Source organism: Euleptes europaea, chromosome 15, assembly GCF_029931775.1.
Source record: "Euleptes europaea isolate rEulEur1 chromosome 15, rEulEur1.hap1, whole genome shotgun sequence".
In the NCBI taxonomy this organism is placed as follows: Eukaryota; Metazoa; Chordata; class Lepidosauria; order Squamata; family Sphaerodactylidae; genus Euleptes; species Euleptes europaea.
Window position 1 is genome coordinate 38,588,804 of NC_079326.1, and position 22,465 is coordinate 38,611,268.

General features: G+C 44.9%; 1 protein-coding gene across 1 annotated transcript; it reads left to right on the forward strand.

Annotated features, from left to right (window-relative positions):
• Positions 1-688: 688 nt before the first annotated feature.
• Positions 689-3,063, forward strand: SP5 (Sp5 transcription factor). Its single transcript, XM_056861526.1, has 2 exons — positions 689-806; positions 2,002-3,063. Exons 1-2 carry the CDS (start codon positions 756-758, stop codon positions 3,061-3,063), a joined length of 1,113 nt encoding a protein of 370 aa, XP_056717504.1. The 5' UTR covers positions 689-755.
• The last annotated feature ends 19,402 nt before the right edge of the window (positions 3,064-22,465 follow it).

Below are 22,465 nucleotides of genomic sequence, written 5' to 3' on the forward strand. Positions count from 1 at the left end.
AGTTGGATTGAGGGATCCACACCCACCGCAGTGAAGTTTTTTGGGGGAATTTTTTATAGAATTGTCGAGTCCCACCCACTGGAACATGAGATCAGGATGATGATATTGAATATCACTGGAGGTAGCAACTGTCACTTTAGAGTTCTGGAAACCCTTAATCGCAATATACTTTTTTTTTTAAAGGAAGGTAATAAAGACGAGATGGGGCGAAAAGGCAAGGTCTTGAGCACCCAGCGCGAGGGTCTCCAGGCGGTAAGGGCCCCTTTGATCAAGAAAATCCAATTATTTGTGTATATACATTTCCCACATAGTGATTACTTCATTAATTGTCCCGCCTTTATCTCCTCCCTTCCCATCCCCCGTAATAATCAGCTCTTTTATCCAGACCAACAAACACACCATAGGAGCTTTGTGGATTCAAAGGATTTGCTTTCGCTTCTGAAAGAGCCGCTATTCTTTGATGATTGGGCAGCGGCGAACTTCAAAGCCACAAATCTTCCCTCTGACTGGCTGGCGGCCCAGCAAAGTCCTTATCAAATTCTTGGAGGTGATCCCTGGCGCAGTCAGACAGTCCGCCGAGATCGCGCCGCGCCCGGGACTGGTGGGCTGGTGAAGCCAGGGGGGGGCGGGCGGGCGGGCGGGCGGGCGGCTGGGGGGCAGAAAGAAGTAAACTGGGCAGCTTCTGGGCTTGCTGGGAGCGACTCCATGCCGCGGCATCGCCCCCGTGGCCTCCTCTCGCCCCGGGCGCGGTAGCCATGGCCACCGTGGCGGTCCTGCGGAACGACCCTCTGCAAGCGTTTCTTCAGGTCAGTGGCCGGTTCATCTCCGGCCGTGGGGAGGGAAAGTCGGGGCCGGGGCGTAGGCGAGGGGGACGGGCGAGGTCAGGGAGGTGGGAGGCGATCCGCTTGGGGGCCCGGTCGCCCCGGAGGCGTGCGCGCCACCTGAGCTGCAGGGCACAGAGGGACAAGCAGGCTCAAGTACTGAACTCTTCCAGACGGGGGTTGTGTTGCAAAACCAACTTTCTGAAAAGCGTCCGGAGTAAGTGGCTTCTGGACTGGAAAGAGACGCGCTTATTTGAGCACATGAAGCTGCCTTCTACTGAATCAGACCCTTGGTCCATCCAAGTCGGTATTGTCTACTCAGACTGGCAGCGGCTCTCTAGGGTCTCAGGCAGGGGTCTTTCACATCACTTTCCTGCCTAGTCCATTTAACTGGTGATGCCAGGGATTGAACCTGGAACCGTCTGCATGCCTAGCAGATGCTCTACCATTGAGCCACGGCCCGACGCGCTCCTTTCGACCCAAAATGTCTTTCTCTGCAACTACGAGGTTCCCTCTGGACTGGGATCATCCCTCCCCACCCCCGAAGCCACAGTCTCCAAGCTACTTTTCAGTTTGTCGGAACAAGTCCGGCGACCTGAAATAGGAGTGGGGGGGGGGGTAGCGCGCAGTCCTCAGGAGCTAGAGGAGACCGGGGCTGCCAGTGGTACATTTTTTGGGGTGGGGGGGATGTGGGCGCGATGCTGACTCCGGGCACCCCTCCCTGTTTTTCGGGGGAACTCTCCCGCCCACGTGCTCAGCAACTGGTGCTTTGTGACTACCAGTAAACTTTCCGGTGGGCTGGGGGTACCCAAGTTTGTAATTTTAGAAAAAGTAAAAAAAGGGCCTTTTGACAGAAAGAGCGATAGGGTTTTAAAGCTTCTGGGTAGGGTTTAAATTTTCAGTATTTGTCAAGAAGAATTTCAGATTGTAAATTTGTTTATAGGTTATTTTTATCCTGCAGTTTGTGTTTGGTATGGACCACGTTTGCTGGCAGTTGCGACATGAGTTCGGTTGTACGCTGATCTTATTCCTTATGTTCATTCCCTGTACCTGTTTTTGTGCTGGTCGTAGACTGTAATAATGTAAAGGGTGGGGTGGGGGTGAAGGAGCTGGGCTGGAAGGAGGCGATCCGGGAACCGTCTAACATCCTTTCCTCCTCCTCCCCCCCCCCCGCCTGCAGGACCGCACCCCCAGCGCCTCCCCGGACTTGGCCAAGCACTCGCCGCTGGCCCTGCTGGCCGCCACCTGCAGCCGGATCGGGCAGCCGGGCGCGCCGTCGGACTTCCTGCAGGTCTCCTACGAGCCGGCCTTGGGCTCGCCGTCGAGGCTCTTCCACCCGTGGGGCGGCGAGATGCCGGCCCACTCGCCGGGCGCGCCGCCGGCCCTGGGCCTGGCCCCGCAGCCGGCCTTCGGGGGCGCGCACGAGCTGCCGCTGACGCCGCCGGCCGACCCGGCCTACCCGTACGAGTTCTCGCCCGTCAAGATGCTCCCGCCGCCGCCGCCGCCCTCCGTGGGCGCGCTGCCCTCCGGCTGCCCGCCGCCGCCCTACGTGCCCTACGCCGCCCAGGCGGCCCTGCCCACGGCCTACCCCGGCCTCCTGCCGCCGCCCCAGCCCTGCCGGCAGCTCTCGCCCGCCGCGCCGGCCCCCGACGACCTGCCCTGGTGGAGCCTCCAGCAGGCGGCGCCGCCCGCCGCCGTGGGCGCGCCCCGCTTCGCGCCGGGCGGCTTGCAGCGCGGCGTGGTGCTGGCGCCGTCGGAGCTGGCGCAGCAGTACCAGTCGCAGCTGGCCGCCCTGCTCCGCCCCAAGGCGCCCCTGGCGGCCGCGGCCAGGAGGTGCCGCCGCTGCCGCTGCCCCAACTGCCAGGCCGGCCCCGACGCCGCCGCCCCCGACGCCCCCGACGCCCCGGCGGGCCGCAAGAAGCAGCACGTGTGCCACCTGCCCGGCTGCGGCAAGGTGTACGGCAAGACGTCGCACCTGAAGGCGCACCTGCGCTGGCACACGGGCGAGCGGCCCTTCGTGTGCGGCTGGCTCTTCTGCGGCAAGAGCTTCACGCGCTCCGACGAGCTGCAGCGGCACCTGCGCACCCACACCGGCGAGAAGCGCTTCGGCTGCGGCGAGTGCGGCAAGCGCTTCATGCGCTCCGACCACCTGGCCAAGCACGTCAAGACCCACCAGAACAGGCGCCTCAAGGCGGCGGCGGGGGGCGGCGCCGTCAAGAGGGAGGCGGCCCGCGACGTGTGACCCCCTCCTGGTGGCCCCCGCGCCTTCGGACCGGCTGGCGGCCAGGCGTGGCCCTTGGGCCTCCCTGGGAAGGACCTCGTTCACACGAGACGCTTGGGCAGGTCTTGTGTGCGGAAAGGGCCGGGGCAAACTGCCGGAAGGGCGCCGTGGGATCCCTGTTTGGAAGCCGTTTGGGGACCCCCTGGGAGATTCCCTGCAGCCTCTGCCTGGAAGCCGTGGAAAGACCCTCATTCATTTGGGGACCCCCTGGGAGATTCCCTGCAGCCTCTGCCTGGCAGCCGTGGAAAGACCCTCATTCACACAGTACGCTTGGGGAGATCTTGTGTGCGGAAACTGCAGGGACAAACTGCTGGAAGGGCGCCATGGGACCCCTGTTTGGAAGCCATTTGGGGACCCCCTGGGAGATACCTGGCACTTGGAGGGTGGGCCTTTCAGTGGACAGGATCCCCCTCCTGGGAACAGCTGGGGGGGGGGGTCCCCTGGAGTGGATCCAAGGCCTGATACCTCCAGGAATACACATTGGGTGATTTCTATGGATTTGCATCTTCAGGTTTAGTAGATCGGCTGTCTGGAGCCTTTGGAAACTCTTTCCTATACCAGGAGTTGATCCTTCTTCAAACAGAAGTGACGTGTTCGAGACTCCGTGTAGTCTCTTTGAAATTGGGGACTCAGAGCGGATTTGGAAGTCGGGCTCACTGTGGAGCTCTGGGACTTGGGCGAGCCCTCTTTTTTTGGCTCTGGAATCAACCCCCTTTCCATCAGGATTCCCCAAAGGATGAGAACTACAAGGCCAAGGATTTGTGGGAATTGCTTGGACCTACAGACAGGCGAAGTTACTATTTTAAATAAAAACGACAGTATTCTTTTGGTTATGAAGGGTCTGGCTCCTCTCCTTACTGTTGTCATTAATATCACAATTTTGTGTTTCTTGAGAGGGGGAACCATCAACCTTTCTGTGTACAGCTTATTTAATAGCCTTGCTTGAAATTTTAAAAACTTTTTTTTTTTTTTTTGGTCTTTGGCTCCAGCATGAGATGTTTCTGTAAAGACCTTCAACTGCAGCGGGAAAATAAATACTTTTAACGCTGGGGTCATATCAGGAAGATCCCACTGAGTCGGTTTCATTTGATCTTTTCTTCCTTCTGAAGGCTTTACAAAACACCCTTCCCTCTGATGGGGGTCCATTTTTGTTTCCTTAGCCTGAACAAACAAACTCACCAATTTATTTGGTGAGCACCCCAACAGTTTGAGCCACAACCGTCTCATATTCATTTTTCTCAGCTTTTCTACAGCAATGCAAAGTTTACTGAGTTTCCCACATTGTGATTGGGGGGAGGGTAAATTGCTTTGTTCCCTTATTTCTGGATAGCTTCTTTTACTGAGCAGGGTTATAAATCAACATAAGCTGGGAACAGTAGCATCAGTTTATCAGTTGTATCGTAAGATGATTAAAACTTTTTGCAGGGTTAATGAAGTCAATGAGATTTCTAGCTGGGTCTTAAGCCAAATGGGCAACAGAAGCAAATTAGATCAGTATATATGTCAGTATCTTAAATAGACAAAGTGTGTATTGAAAGACTTTAAATCAAGGAGACTTGCTTCCTTCCATGTAATGGGAATTATGTAAAGCATTTTTAAACTCATTGGAAGTGCTAAATTTAAGTTGGCCCACACTAAAGTTTAGCTACATGTATATTCTATGTTAGAAAAAAGACACACCTAGATTTCCTGTATGTTCTTGTCTAATCTACTACACTGGTCCGCTTTTTAATTGTTTTTACTTGTTTACCCAGATTTAAATAGGAGAGGATAGAAGGGAAAAAAGGAGACATTCCCCCCCCCTTATCCTGATGCCAAAGTTCTTTGGTTATGAATTTTGTTTGTACTTTCTAGATGTTACAAAAGAAGTTCCACCAAATATTTGCCAAAAGTATAAAACACTTTTACTTACTGGTAGAAAAGGTCCCTGTACATTTGCATAAAATGTGGGGGGGGGGAAACAGTTTGAAATGAATTGTCTCTATTGGGAAGAAAACACTACCCCAGGGTTTGTAACAAAGAGAACAAAACAAGCTGAGTTTTAAAAATTTGGACAAAATTAATTTTTCTATTCTGATGCACATTTGAAAGCAAGTTCTACTGATATACTGAAACATATTTGTAGGACTGGAGTACTACTAGAAATTTCCCATTGACACAGATACATGTGACTTTAATTTTTAACATTTTAATTCAAGTTTTTTATAAATTCATATTTTGCTTGGAGCTAAGACTTCCAAGTAGCAGCTACAGCACAATTTAGACAGCTGTGTCAGAGCTAAAGTATGGGCATGCTTTTATTTTTAGATGCACACTAAAAATGCCATTGTGTAGATGTAGTGATTCTGTGGCTTCTGCAGGAACCGTTTCTGTGATTAATTAATAACTGACTGGATATTAGCTGTATAGTTTATGTTCTGTATGGGACAGAATCTCATGATTATGGGGGGTGGGTTGCCATCAACATATGGCTACCTGCAGGGTTTTCAAGGCAAGAGACATTCAGAGATGGTTTGCCGTTGCCGTCCTCTGCGTCATGACCCTGGACTTCCTTGGTGGTCTCCCATCCAAATACCAACCAGAGTTGACCCTACTTAGCTTCTGAGATCTGACGATACTGGATTACCCTGGGCTACCCAGGTCAGGGCATCTTATGAAATAGTACCTATAATTTTATTTTTCATACATATTCTAGTTGACTACCATTGCAAAGTAAAACAGGTTACGGGTCAAGCTTTTATTCAAAATCTTGTGGTACATCTTTTCCCATGCTGAGCAGGAATGTGCCATTATTTATTTATTAACTTAATTGTTACTTATTAACTTCATTTATTACCTTATTGCTTATTTATTAATTTACCCTGCTTTTCTCCCCAGTGGGGACCCAAAATAGCTTACATTGTTCTACGCTCCTGCATTTTATCCTCACAACAGCCCTGTGAGGTAGGCTAGGCTGAGTGTGTCACCCAGCAAGCTTCCACGGTAGTGTGGGGAGTTGAACCTGCATCTCCCAGATCCAACTCTGACACTGTAATCATTACACCACTGGTGAACCAATGCTCTAAACATCAGTAGGAAGTATTCCTATGCAGACGTTTAAGATCGGGTTGTAAATGCAGAACTGGCATAATTAGAAATATACCTGGGAAGCAATAATTTTCATTTATAAGTCATCAGTGGTGCCATCCTAAGAACACTTTCCTGGGAGTAAGTCCCATTGAGTAGACATGAGTAGGATTCAGTGTCAACCTGTTTAGGATTACTAAACAGTGCAGTGCAATCCTAAACAGAGTTTAGGAAGTCCAGAGTTTAGGGGGTCCAGAGAGCCAGTGTGGTGTAGTGGTTAAGAGCAGTGGTTTCGAGTAGTGGACTCTGCTCTGGGGCACCAGGTTTGATTCCCTGCTCCTCCACATGAGTGGTGGAGGCTAATCTGGTGAACTGGATTTGTTTCCCCACTCCTACACATGAAGCCAGCTGGGTGACCTTGAGCTAGTCACACTCAACCTCACCTACCTCACAGGGTCTGTTGTGGGGAGGGGAAGGGAAGGTGATTGTAAGCTGGTTTGATTCTTCCTTAAATGGTAGAGAAAGTCAGCATATAAAAACCAACTCTTCCTTTGATTAACTCCACTGAAGTCCATTGACTTCAGTGGACTTAAAAGGGTATACCTCTGTTTAGGGTTGCACTAGCGCTGAATTCTAATTACAGTGCTAGCGAATGATTTTTGGTAAGTGCAATATGCATAGAGCATCAGTTTGGCATTTAGTCAAGAGAGTCAAGAACATAGCTTTTGGCTAAACAATAAAGATCAAGAGAAGCCTGTATAAAAGCTGGCATTGCAGGGACCACAATATTTCTGCCTGCATAGCAGAAGTTTTATTAGTTTAGTTGCTGGCCTGTTCACTCCTTTAGTAGCTTGATCTATTTGCACTGAATAAAATAGAATAGTTTAGTGTTCGTGACATGGCACTGCAGCTCTTTCTAATTAAGTAAATTTTAGATTGTAAATGGGCTACAAAATCCCTTTGTTCCATTGTCTAATGAAACATGGGTCAGATTAATTACATTTTTATGTAGATTTTACTGTCTTAAAAAACCTTTAGTTATGAGTCGCTTGTAGATAATTTCTCAGCGTAGATTGGGAATATATCAATTCATGGTATACTGTATCCTAATTAGGAAATTATCTGACGTCCATTTTGGATGCTTTGTTTATATGACTCTGAATTTGTTTCAGGTGGGTAGCTCTGTTGGCCTGCTAGAACAGCTGGATTCTAGTCCAGTAGCCCCTTAGGGACCAACAAGATTTTCGGGGTATAAGCTTGTGAGAGTCGGTGCTGATAAATCTTGAAAGTTTATCCCCTGAAAATCCTGCTGGCTGGCCTCTAAAGTGCTACTGGACTCGAATCTAGCTGTTCTATGACTTTAAATTGTGAATAACCAGGATGAAGCATATTCCCCGTTGATTTTAATGGGTAAGTTTTGAGCACACGCTTAATTTTCCCTTTGAAGTAAATAGAATTTACAAGAGCCAGACTTTAATTACAACGTTGTGCTCTGGCCCAATATTAATACATATCTTCAGTTCTTTTGTTTTCCCCCAAACGGAACAGCTGTCCATTTTTAAAAAGTAAACGCTTAACAGAGGTTTTAGTTCCAGTTGCGGTCTGATCTAAAGTGCATCTTAGAATGGCCTGTTGGCTATGTCTCACATTTTATTCAGTCACAACTTTATTGTAATAAACAAACCAAGTCTTGGAACTGCTTCACATGCCGTGATTTCAGTGGCTCCAAAATAGAGATCTGGATCCACTAACGCTGTGTCACACAAAATTAGTGGTGGCTGAGGCTGCAGTCCTAAAGATACATTCCTGGGAATAAGCCCCTGAATAAATTGAACTTACTTCTGAGTAGATCTGCTTAGGCTCACTCCTTTAATCCCATTGAAACCAGGGCAACCAGTTAGTTGTGACTAACAGCTCAACCTGAAACCGAGTTACACCCTTCTAAGCCCATTTTCAATGGCTGTTAACTCTGTTTAGGATTGCACTTTAAGGTAAGTCCTGATTGTCTGGCTGGAACAATCACAACTAAGCTTTCACTTAGTCTAAGGCAGGGGTGTCAAACTCATTTGTTACGAGGGCCAGATATGACATAAATGTCACTTGGTTGGCCCTGGCCATGCCTCGCCAGCCCAGATGGGACTGTTGGGGAAATGGGATGGCTGCCTCGGCTGTCTCTGGGCCGGATAAGAGCTCTCAAGGGGCCGCATCCAGCCCCCAGGCCGTATGTTTGACACCCCTGGTCTAAGGATGATGTATCATAATATGGAAAGTTGGTTTCAAAGGCAGAAGATGGTGGTGTAAAAGCAAAGTGGTACATACGATAAACGTTGTAATAGGCCACAATCTGATCCTTTTATACAAGTGTCCTCCAGAACTGTTCCATTCTGCTGCTGTTCTAATTCCTTTATAACAATGACCTGAATTGTTTTGCTCATTTTGTGAAATGATAGAGGGGCCAAGGACTTCCTGACCTCCTGAAGCCGGCCGTTCCATAAGGAGGAGCCACGTCAGAGAATGCACATGTACTGGCTGCTGCCAATCTTCCCCATAAGTAGGCTGGCCCCTCCCCCCAGAAGGCTTTGCTCAGCTGGGCAAAGCTCGTGGGGCAAAGAATAATTGGAGAGGTGGTCCTGCAAGTATGTGTGCCCAAGGCCATGAAGGGTTTTGTAGGTTTTCGTATGCTGCTTTTAAAAAGTGTTCCCGTTTCTGCACGTGTTGGGGACCATCTAGAAAAAGTCAGACACAGTTTTATACATGTAAGTACTGAAGGTTTTTCATCTTTCTTGCTTTCTCCATATGTATTTCAGTTCTGGTTTTTAATTTGCTTTATGGTGTGCTTTTTCTGCTTCTCTGTTTTTAGTTGTTAGCTGCCTGGGTGGCCCTGATTGGGCTGAAAGGCAGGATATGCCGTGAATCTTCCAAATAAATAAAATCAGTCTGAATATCATGATACTTCTGAGAATATGTGGAGTGGGTCAGGCTGCCAAGTCTCATTAACTTGAATGGGACTTTGGGTGTGTCTAATTTGCTTCCAGAGGAAAAAAAACCCCTAGAAATATATTTTTCTGCTGACATGTTTTTTTAAATTGACATCCAGATTGTACAGTCCTTGCTTCATCTTGATCCAAGGAAAGGAATGATCGTACATCATTGGATATAGATCTGTTGAATTCAGGGCAACAACTTAAACACTTAATTAGGCATACAGCAGATGAAAGATGGTAGAAAATCAAAGAAGCTGGGGGATGGAGGGGAGACCTGGCAACAAGAAGCCACCAATCAGCCTGAAACACACTGATAAGAGCATTTACAATGCAATGCTAAGCGGAGGTAGACCTTTCTATGTCCATCGAAGTCATTGGGCTGAGAAGGCCATAACTCCGCTTGGGATTGCACTTCCAGGTGGGTGGGATATGTTTTAAGAGCCAGTGTACAGGACCCATAGAAGTTTACATTAGAGGTAAATCATAAGATCACCTTGGCCTCTGTCTAAAATATCCATCTTGCAGCCTTCCCGCTCATGTCTATTTATTTCTTTATTTTAAAGTGCGTCTGTCCCAGCTTTCTCCGGCAAGTCAGGAGAATGGCATTCCAGGATCTAGTTCACTGTACTGTTTCTATATTTTTGACAGAACCACATAGACCACAAGTGTATGTGCTTCTAAAGGACCTGATGTCAATAACACTACAGTCTTTAACCATAACACATGAAGCTGCCGTATACTAAATCAGACCCTTGGTCTATCAAAGTCAGTATTGTCTACTCAGACCGGCAGCGGCTCTCCAGGGTCTCAGGCAGGGGTCTTTCACATCACCTACCTGCCTTGTCCTTTTCACTGGAAATGCTGGGGGTTGAACCTGGGACCTTCTGCACGCCAAGCAGATGCTCTGCCACTGAGCCACAGCCCCTCCCCTATTAAGAATTAGCAGGGCAATTCTAAGCAGCAGGTACACCCTTCTGAGCCTATCAAAGTCAATGGGCTTGGAAGAGGATAATTGCTGAGGACTAGAGCCTTCACTTAAACAAGATTTAGTCCTCCCTCCCCTCCCCCAATAGTTTCTTTTTGCTGATTTGCATCATTTTTCAGAGTGGAGAGTTACACCCCCGCAACAAAGATGCCGAAATAATTGTAAATTACTCAAAAACTGGATCAGGATGTGTTTTGTGGAAGAGATAATCTTTGCGCGTTATGTCTTTGATCATCTTTATTTGTAATCTTTATTATTTGATGGGGGAAAGCGCTTGAGAAGTAAATTATGTTTTAAAGATTCTCAGCAGACTTTAAGTGCTGTTCTTAATGGTAGGAAACAACTGAAGGTGATGTAAGTAATATAGAAGTTTTTGATTTACTAATAGCTCAGATGATTGAGTGCTTCTACTGAACGCAACAAGAACGTTTTTAATAACATTTTATAAAGGGATATTGAGCTCTTTGTTCTTAAGTTACTTCATGTGATACTTCTAATGATGTGTTGCTATTCTGTCATTTTCTTTTGTCAAAGCACAATTTCCATCAGCCTCTCAAAATGTCCCATATTTGACACTTCTGCTGTTAACACGGCATATTTTACAGAGCCGGACAAGTAGAGGCAGGTAGGCATTTTTCTCCTATGACCTCAGTGATGAAAATCTTAGCTACAAACACACCCTTCTTTCTATTGCTTAAAACAGTGATACTTAGTATATGGCATGTGTCAGTATTTAATTCCATTGTTTACTAACAAAGGAATTAAATACTGCAAATATATCATAAACCATCTACATGGTACTCAAAACATATCATATGCATTTCTACCATGCATAAAGTTAATGTCTGTTGGGTATTCCTAACTGGGAACTTTCCAGTGAATGAGTGTATTCACACATGAGATTTGCATTTAAACTGGTTTATAATGTAAATATAAAACTTCTGGGAGCAAGCCTATGTCGATCTACTCAGAAGTAAGTCCTATGTTATTCAATAGACTTTACACTCAAAAAAGTGTTATTAGGATCACAGCCTTTGTTAGCTAGAATGTATATATTCATGCCTCATTATTGTGTACATCGACATATTCAGTTGTACTACTGTGAATGATGTCCCAGTGTGCATTTCAATTCCACTTCTTAAAAAATGTCTATCAGCCACTCTCCAGCGCAATACGTTGGGTCCAAATCTTCCACTCATGGAAGGACTCACTATGTTGGCAGAAGGAAACTTCTACTAATAAAAGAATGCTTCCATAAATGGAAAATTTCCCCCTCAGTGGAAAGGTATCTTTGGCTCCAACCCAATGGATTCAAGCACATGGAATAAAGTGGCACCTATGCCAGCGTGTAGGCAAACATGCTGGTGTCCAGGAGCCACAGAGCTCTGCTGGCTCCTGCTGCCAGCGCAGCCAGCGGGAACTAAATCCCAGAAGAGAATGCCTGCGCTGGCATGGGGGAGGCATTCCTGAGGACGGGAGCTGCCTTTGGGCAGCTTCCTAACCTTGTTCACCCTGGGAACAACCTCGAGCTGTGGCATGGTTGCACTACCTTTTTGGGTGGCGCAGTCTCGCTTTATTCAATGGGGCATTCCCCCCCCCCTTTTGTATAGTATTTTAAACTGCTCTTTTCCCCTCTGTGGTGGCTGGAAAGCCTCAGAGAAGGCGGCGCGGTTGCACCATTCTTGGCTGCTGTCTAACTGCCCCCCCTTTGGAATTGGGCTGTCAATTTCTCTTGCATGCTAAGATATACCCTGTTTCTACTTCCCCATCCCATGGAATCTCTCTGTGCTGGTTCTACCCCACATGAGGTGTGGAAGTTCTTGCTGACTTGCAAACACTCTACTGCATAATACAGGAGCACCAAAGTGAAAGACGTTTCAGCATAAATAAAAAGCTTAATTCTGATTGTTCCTTTTATGGCTGGAAAACGGAGGCTAAGAGTGACGTTTCCAAGTCCAACGGGTAAGTTTTACTGTATTGGTGTGATCCAGGGTAGAGTAACACCCTTCTAAGCCCACTGATTTCAATGGACTTAGAAGGATGTATTGGCATTGGATTGCACTGTTAACCTTCCATGTCAAATTCCTACATTATGTCCTGGACCACATTGCCTCAAAATTCTGCTTTACCACTGACTACCCATGTACTCATTTACTGGAAAGCTTTTACTTCCCATGAGGTAACTATCATGTCCTGCTTCATTTCTATGAAGGATAAGGATAAGAAAAAATCAGAAAAAGTCTGAATTTGTGTAGGCATATATCGTACATATTTGTGTATTACGTAAGAATAATGGATAAATAACTATGGGGCTAAGTAACTGCTGCTGTTATAATATAAACACATAAATACATAAAATATTTTTAGAATATACTTTTTGCATTCAAAGGTTTCTCCAGGACAGCCCACAGTCTCATAAAATAGTCATTAACTATTTCAAACTTCAAACCACTAAAACAATGGCAATAAAAGCACAGAAATCATATTGGCTACCGTAGTTTTTGATGCTTGGGAGAAGGGCAGTAGAACTAGAATGAGTTAACATTTCAGTATATAACCAGTGCATACCAACAAGCTTTTCAGTATAGCTAAACTCATTTTTAAGTGATAGTTCTGAAATGTAAGCCTAAATCACCATTTTCTAGGATTTGTCATAATAACCATGCGGTAATGAATTTTTCTTCTCTCTCTCTTTGAGTTTCTTTACACAACAATATATTCGCCCACTCTCAAAGGACATCACTATATTCATTTCTGGCCTTTATATAGGCCGTCCTCCAAGGGCTTCCTGCTGCCTATGCTACTATCACCCTACACTTCTTGCCCTTTCTCCTGTTTCAGTAATGGGGCTTTTCGCCCCATTGAGAAAAAAAAGGTAAAGGTCCCCTGTGCAAGCACCGGGTCATTCCTGACCCATGGGGCAACGCCACATCCTGACGTTTACTAGGCAGACTTTGTTTGCGGGGTGGTTTGCCAGTGCCTTCCCCAGTCATCTGGGGAAGCCTAATGTTAGCTCCTCCCCCCGGCCCGCCCTGGGAATGCCCTTCACCCTTGAAGGTCAGGAATCCGCTGATAGTTTTCCTGCATGTGGGAATCCAATTCTTCCCTTCTTGGAAGGGAAGGGCAGCTGTATGGGGAAAGTATGGGGAAGAGAAGAACGACTATGTTCTTCCTGTGGAGTTTAGCACAGAAAGAAGAACGAGGCGCTTTGTCTCAATACCATTCTCGGTTCACCGGGAGTCTATCAAGTGCAATTCTGAACAGAGTTATGCCCATCTTGTTGAGGCACTCTTGAAGTTAGAGGTGAGGTATTTTGTTTTTTTTAAACAAACTCTCCTTGCTCCATTCTTACAACTGAAATATTATTTGATGCTCTTAATATTATTAAGATTCGAAGACGTGAACTTATGAGGAAACGTGCATGGGAACTATTGAAAATCCCAGCCCACCCCTCAAAATATCTTCCTTCTATAATTTAATAAGTGTACAAGATCTTCAGCTGGCAGATTTCTCTGTCCCCCTCCTAAAACTAATCTATCCAGTACATTTTTAGCCCCCCCTTTCTTCTGTGTACCTTAGAGCAGCATAGCTGCCTCCTCTATATACAAAAGTCCTGTCCACAAGTTACAGTGCACACCTAGAACCCATGATGATAGTTTCAAAGGGTAGTCATGTTGGTCTGCAACAGATGAGCTAGATTCAAGTCCAGTAGCACCTTGGAGACCAACAAGATTGGGTATAAGCTTTAAAGAGGGGCTGTGGCTCAGTGGTAGAGCATCTGCTTGGCATGCAGAAAGTCCCAGGTTCAATCCCTGGCATCTCCAGTTAAAGGGACTAGACAAGTAGGTCATGTGAAAGACCTCTGCCTGAGACCCTGGAGAGCCACTGCTGGTCTGAGTAGGCAATACTGACTTTGATGGACCAAAGGTCTGGTTCAGTATAAGGCAGCTTCATGTGTTCATGTGCTCTCTTTGTGAGATATTGGTCACAGAGGTGCTACTGGCTCACATAAAACCCATGTATGCTTGTTTTTTTAAAAAAATACATGTGGCCAGTAATTCTTATGTTACATGTAGTACATGTACTGCTGAACGTCTGATACCAATCTCACATTTATCCAGGTACTGGTCCCCAGTTTCAATTGCAAAGTGAATGCCTGCTGGTTTTCTTATAAACAGATGCACACACAGGATGTGCATGCATTCCCTGTAACATGTGAACAGGGCTAGAATCAGCAAAACTCTGAATACCAGTTCTAGGAGGCAGAATCAGGGAAAGTCCTTGGCCTCTTTGCCCTTTTTGTTGGCTCTCCAGGGCAACTGGCATGAGTTGGTGCAGGTAGAATATCACTAGCCATTCAGCCTTTTCTCTGCTCAGAAAATATTCCCTGTTAAACACAGGTTGTTGGCCAGGATTGCATGCATATTCTACAAGTGGATTTCCTACATGGAAGGGATAATCCATTTTCACATGATTATTTGAAAGCTTTTCAATGAAATGCTCAGATAATATAAAAATGAAGGTAGTGCTGTCCTGCCCGAGATTGCTTGATCTGATTTCTTTGTCCTGATACTATACGTATGTACTCAAAAGCAAGCCTCGCTGAACACAAACAGCTGAAAACTAGTAAATGTGCTCAATATTCACCTAGACAACTCCACAGAATTCTTGGTGGGATTCTTCTTTTTTCTTAAATGTATTCTTCTCCTTTTGCTATTTCTTATATTCGAGAACAAGCTGAACTTTCCCGTGATTCAAATTTGTATGCTGAGTGGTAGAAGCGCAGGAGCAATCTGGTACATAGTGGCAGGACTACAATACTCTTCCTCTTAGGGAAACTGACAATTTTTTAAAATAAAAAACTCATCTAAAGGCTGCTTTTTCCATCTATAAAACTTACATCTGATATGAAAACATTACGTTTGAATGAGTCGTTTAATAAAATGTTTCCCACAGTTTATAATAAAATCTGCCCCATCTATTCATGTTAGAAAAAAAGGGGCTGCACCAAAACGAAATGAAGGCAAGAAAAAACATAATAATAGGTGCAAGGGAATTATATTTTAATAACAATTGCTTGATTGCTTGCATAGGACGCAGAAGTGGAGAAAGACCCCCCTGAAGCACTTGTTCCCTTGCACCAATTATTGGGGGGGGGGGGTTTGCCTCCATCTATTCATGTTACACATGAACACATGAAGCTGCCTTATACTGAATCAGACCCTTGGTCCATCAAAGTAAGTATTGTCTACTCAGACCGGCAACAGCTCTCCAGGGTCTCAGGCAAATGTCTTTCACATCACCTACTCACTTAGTCCCTTTAATTGGGATGCTGGGGATTAAACCTGGAACCTTCTGCATGCCAAGCAGATGCTCTACCGTTGAGCCACAGCCCCTCCCCTATGAAAACATTTAAGGATTTGGGCTTTTCAATAAAAATGAGCCTCACATAAAGCTGGTAGAACAGGAGGGCTTCACTTGTGCTTCTAAAATTATTTTGTCTTAAACCAAATGGTGTATAACCCACTTACTGGGGAAGTAAATTCTGATATTTGGGATGGAATGCATTTCTAGTGTAGTAATAGTGCAATCCTAAACAGAGTTGTGTGTGTGTGTGTAAAGTGCCGTCAAGTCACAGCCGACTTATGGCGCGAACAGAGGTGGTTTGCCAGTGCCTTCCTCTGCATATCCGCCCTGGTATTCCTTGGTGGTCCCCCATCCAAATACTAACCAGGGCTGACCCTGCTTAGCTTCCAAGATCTGACGAGATCAGGCTATACCATGCTGCCTTCCGTCCCTAAACAGAGTTATAGCCTTCTAAATCCATTGAAGTCAGTGGTATTAGGAGGGTGTAACTCTGCTTAGAATTGCACTGTAAATGTGTTTAGGATCAAAACTTGGCAGCTAGACTCTAAATTATGGACATGAGCCAGACAAAATTAACACTCCAGAAATAATTATCTCAATGAAAATTAATAATAGATAAAATATATTATAAATATGATTGCACTCAGCATCAATGTAAGTTTATGAAGCTCAATAATTAACAAAGTTTGCATGTTTCGGTCCCATTGATCTGAAAGAAAAAAATATCAGTATAAATCTCTCCCATGGAAATCACCCACAAGTGGTTAATTGGGACTAGGGTGTACTGTTGTGTTTGGCTTTCTATAGAATTCACTTGCATATAATAGTGATCATCCAGTCATTCTGTAAATATGTGCATTAATGAAAACAAGTGGCTAAGCACAGAACAAGACTACGCTGTAGATTATACTTTGAAGAAAATTGCGGGATGGTTAAAGAAGAAAGAAGTATACAAAAATAATTGTTTTGTGATGAACTCATTTTTAATATGGGATAATTGGAATACATTCCTAGCTCCAGAGATCTCACTGATATCTACTTTCTTGCCCAAGGATCTCAAAAAGGAATCTTTGAAGTGAGGAAAGAAAATAATATCCATAGATTCTGTGATATAAGGGAAAGCAGGACTCCTTTCCAAAAAAGAACTCCAGGACACATCAAACAATCTCTCCAACCAATGGTTCCAAAATCTACAAATCTAAAGTTTAATTGGTGACCTTAAAATGAAGAAAAACTATTTGGGGGAAAAAAGTCTTATGGTCTCTAGACTCTGTCTAATGGTTGGACAAAAATACTGATCCATTTTTTATAAAATTATAGCTCAGAGATCTAGAAAAAGAAGATGCTATATGGACTAAGTTGTGGTCTCCTCACCATCTTTCAGAACTACCTATGTAATTATTAGAGAAGTAACATACAAAAGATATATAATTATTAGAGAAGTAACATACAAAAGATAGCACTTAACACTGTATAAAACATATTGTATCCACAATATCCCAAAACATATTGGAAAAAATGGGGACAATTTATCAGTGTCACTGGTGGTCTTATCCCAAAGATGCAAACATGCTGGGATAGGATAATTAATCACAATGATAAAAACAACAACGAAATATTTAATTCTCAATGGCAATTATTTTGACGGCATGGAGAAGCCCCGTATATTACAAAGCTTCTCAAGGAATCAATAACCTTCCTGTTTTTACCTGCAAAAGCACAAATTACTAAATCTTGAAAAAGCAAACTTATACTTACCATAAGTATCAAGGATATGAGATATGATATGATATGAGAAATTTCATTAGCTGACAAAATAACAACACAAGCTAAACAAAATTCCTCTTATATAGAAATGTTGGTATCATTTTTTGTAATTTGCTGACTAAAATAAGATATGAGGCACATGCCTTGAAAGACTGAGATCTGTATATACCGTAACCCCATTGAAATATGACTGCTGAAATTTTACATCTCTTGCTATATGGTAACTAAAGAATGCAACTGAATGAATGTTATAAACATTTAAATAAAGATATTGTCGAAGGCTTTCACGGTCAGAGTTCATTGGTTCTTGTAGGTTATCCGGGCTGTGTAACCGTGGTCTTGGAATTTTCTTTCCTGACGTTTCGCCAGCAACTGTGGCAGGCATCTTCAGAGTAGTAACACTGAAGGACAGTGTCTCTCAGTGTCAAGGGTGTAGGAAGAGTAATATATAGTCAGAAAGGGGTTGGGTTTGAGCTGAGTATTGTCCTGCAAAAGTATTGTCCTGTAAGTATCAAGATATCTTGATACTTACAGGACAATACTTTTGCAGGACAATACTCAGCTCAAACCCAACCCCTTTCTGACTATATATTACTCTTCCTACACCCTTGACACTGAGAGACACTGTCCTTCAGTGTTACTACTCTGAAGATGCCTGCCACAGTTGCTGGCGAAACGTCAGGAAAGAAAATTCCAAGACCACGGTTACACAGCCCGGATAACCTACAAGAACCAATTTAAATAAAGAGTTACATACATTTTCACAATCCCTATAACATGGAATGACCCGGTGCTTGCACGGGGGACCTTTACCTTTATAACATGGACAAGATGTTTCTACTATGGGATATCCTTTTCAAAATGAAATTAGATGTTTTACAGAATGGTAGAATGGTCTGTTAAATTACACCTGCTTCTCCGAATGCCGACCCATTCATCAGACAAGATGATTATCTGGCTGACTGGAGAGGAGGAGATTGTGGCTTGCACAAACTACAGAATTCCAAGAAACCATTCAGTCCATATATATCTCTTCATACATTAAACTTATTTAAGGAGAAGAAACATGTTGGAACAAGAAGCTGTTGTGCCATAAGTGAATTCATTTAATTGCTACTTTAATCATACAAGCGCATAGTAATTTCTAAGATCAACCAAGAATGTAGTCACAGGCCTCTCTGCACACTGGCCACAATCCAACACGGGTAGGCCATTCCTGAAGGGGAGGGGGCAATTAGGCAGTAGCTGGGAGTGGCGCAGCCACACCGCCTCCTCAGAGGCTTTCCGGCTGCTGAAAATAAAATAAAATACTTTTTGAAAAGAAAATAGGGGAAATGCCCCCATTGAAAAGAGTGAGGCTACACCACCAATAAAGGTGGCGTAGCCATGCCACAGCTTGAGGAGGTGTTCCCAGGCCTAAAGGGGTTAGGAAGCTGCCTAAAGGTGCAGCATCACTGTTTTCTATTGGGGGTAGAGCCCTATTTTCTTTTTAATACTTTTTAAAAGGCTTTTTGAAGCCTTGCAGCAGCCGGGGAACCTCTTTGGAGGCAGCTGCACAGTGCCTTGGCTACAGTGTCCCCGGCAGCCGCAATGCTAGGGTTGCCCTAGCTCTTTGCCACTGGCAGGAGGTTTTTGGGGTGGAGCCTGAGGAGGGCAGGGTTTGGAGAGGGGAGGGGCTTCAATGCCATAGAGTCCAATTGCCAATGCGGCCATTTTATCCAGGGGAACTGATCTCTATCAGCTGGAGATCAGTTGTAATAGCAGGAGATCTCCAGCTAGTACCTGGAGGTTGGTAACCCTATGCAAGGCTCAGGAACATGCTGACAGGCTCAGAGAATTTGAGAGTTCTCTGCATTCAAAAATATGCCTCAGAATACTCAAAATTATACATTCTGTGCTGTTAGCAATCAAAAGCACAATTGTCTAATGCAGAACTGTTCAAATCTCAGTTCTTTATTGATATTTGCGTTTCCAGCATGACTAGGGTTGCCAGGTCCCTCTTCACCACTGGCGGGAGGTTTTTTGGGTGCAGCCTGAGGAGGGAAGGGTTTAGGGAGGGAGGGACTTCAATGCCGTAGAGTCCAATTGGCACTCGATATGAAGTAAGGAAACGCTAACGTAGTGTGTTATTTTGCATTGTAAGAAGCCGATGGGTGAAAGGCATCAATATGAAGTGGAGATATGCCTATGAAATATTGAATGTATTTTGACCGGCTGAAAACAGCTAAAAGCATGAAAAGTGGCAACTGGTGGAAATAAATAGCAGAGTGGCAGAAACGCAACGGGTTTGCTTCGAAGAAAGGGTGACTGAAGAAGATTATAACGAAAACAGGGACAAGCTACCGGAAACCTGTACCACCCATCTCCACCCATATGCTTTGGACTGCTGCTAGTATTGCATTACCACCCAATTGTTGGACTGCTACCATTTATGTATGATTAATTTGAATGAAAAAAGTATTGGGGCCACTTTTGCATCCTTAAAGTGAATGAAGATGCACTTGTAATTTGTCTTACATATGTATGATGACTCTTTTGTGAATATAGTCTGTTAGGTTGAAGCTGTGTTTTGATTTATTATATTATAGTATAAGGGTTAATTGATGCTATAGTGGCTGCGTATTTCTTATCAATTTCGACTTTAGAAGCTCAGGTCTTGTTTTTTGATACCACCTGGAGGTTGGCTTGCCTAAGTATGACAATTTGTCTCTATGTACTTGAAAGTTGTATGCAAACCAGTTTTTGTATACAGAAACATCATACTGCAACTCATTGGGAACCACCTTCCAGTGATCAGGATACCTTAAGAGTTGCTTTGGAGTTTGGAGGCTATTCATATTTAACTTCCTGTTAATGTGAGCAATCCAGAAGACACAGAGACTTTGGGCAAAAACGCATGGTCGCTTTATCTTCCTTTAATCCCTGTTTTAGCCAGGATCGAACGCACATTAGGCTAGACGCATGCATTCGATCCAGGCTGAATCCTGGCTGAAACAGGGATTAAAGGAGGATAAAACAACCATGCGTTTTCGCCCTTTGAATGGTATATTAATGTGATCACACTGTATTCTGTTTGGATGGTATTTGTTCATGTTTTACATTCTCACCTGCCCCAAGCATTCAGGCACAGCTCATTTCAAATCTAAATAAATAATAAGAGAAAGAGGGATGTCAACTTGGCAATAAATTGCAAGTGATAGATATTTCTGACTCGTCTACAAGTCAGCCAATGGGGCTGCAGCCAATGGGGATGTCATTCTTCAGATGGTCCACTGGAGAAGATTTTCTTCCGCAACAAGAACAGCTTTACAGTTGGCATAAAAACCTACATGCTTTCATTGGTTCTTGTGGGTTATCCGGGCTGTGTGACCGTGGTCTTGGTATTTTCTTTCCTGGCGTTTCGCCAGCAGCTGTGGCCGGCATCTTCAGAGGAGTAACACTGAAGGACAGTGTCTCTACATGCTTTCATTTATTTCTACATATTCTATATATTTGAAACAAAAGCATACACTATTAAATCTCAAGATATGGACACTTTCATTCCATAGCTTGGGGGGTGGGGGTGGAGATCAGTTGTCATTTCAGGAGAACCCCCAGGCCCCACCTTGAGGCTGGCAACTGGAGCTGGAATAAACTTTGTTCTGCCTCGAAGTGGCACTGACTCCTGCTTTGCTTTCCCTGCAACATATTTACAGGCCACTTTTCTAGGAGGAAGACCCACTGAGTAGGACGTCCCTGGAAAGTCGTCCTCCACGTGCCCGTGTCTCAGCTCCTCGCGTTTAAAAAGCTGGCAGCCCTTCCCACTCTTCCCTGCCAGGCGATTGCAGGCTGCTTCTCCTCCGCCCCGCTCTGCAGCGGAACCTTTTTGCTCCCGCGCGTGTTCCAAGCCGGCCCTCTTTTCCGGGTGGCTCCGAGCTCACTTAGAGCTTCTCGTTGCCATGGCGACGCCTTGGCTGCCCGCCGTGTTGATTGAGAGGCCGCAAGGCCAAGTGAGCGAGCCTTGGCGCCTGAGCCACGCCATGAACAGGTAGCTAGTCCTACAGGCCCCTTCGAGGGTGGAAGGCAGAGAGCAATGCGCACCTTACCCTTCACTCTTGTCTTCTCCATTTCTTTAGGTTCAATCTTGTTTTGGGCCAAGGGATTTCCAGGCCACCAGCCCCCAAGGTAGGAGACCTTTCCTTCCGTGGCTGTAAAAGGCGCACTCGCGTACTGTCTTGTATGCTGCAAGAAAAAATACTTTTTTAAAAAGCTGTGCAAGGAATCTAGGAGTGCCGCCCCACCCCCAGAGTTCATTTTAATACCCGTATTTACCAGAAAGGAAGATTGCCCCCCCCCCCATGTTATGCTCAAAAAGATTTCTGTTATTGGACATAACTGCAAACTGTATGCAAATATTTATTTATTTATTTATTTTTAAATTTAAGGTGTGTGTGTGCGTGTTAAGTGCCGTCGAGTCGCTTCCGACTCATGGTGACCCTATGAATGAAAGTCCTCCAAAATGTCCTATCTTTGACAGCCTTGCTCAGATCTTTCAAATTGAGGGCTGTGGCTTCCTTTATTGAGTCCCATCCATCTCTTGTTGGGTCTTCCTCTTTTCCTGCTGCCCTCAACGTTTCCTAGCATGACTGTCTTTTCCAATGACTCTTGTCGTCTCATGACGTGACCAAAATACGACAGCCGCAGTTTAGTCATTTTAGCTTCTAGGGTCAGTTCAGGCTTGACTTGATCTATAACCCACTGATTTGTTTTTTTGGCAGTCCACGGAATCCGTAACACTCTCCTCCAACACCACATTTCAAAGGAATCTATTCTCTTCCTATCAGCTTTCTTCACTCTCCAGCTTTCACACCCATACATAGTAATAGGGAATACGATGGCATGAATTAATCTAGTCTTGGTGGCCAGTGACACATCCTTACACTTCAAAATCTTTTCTAGCTCCTTCATGGCTGCCCTTCCCAGTCTCAATCTCCTTCTCATTTCTTGGCTGCAGTCTCCCTTTTGGTTGATGGTGGAGCCAAGGAATAGAAAGTCTTGGACAATTTAAGATAATTTAAGTTAACCCCCCCCCTTTTTTTGTGGGTGGGTGTGGCATAGTTGGGGGGAAAAACAGGTCTTGCATTGGAGTAAATACAGTGTATGTTCATCAGGCAGACATTGAATAGCTACAGCATCTCCCACCCTGCATTGCTAC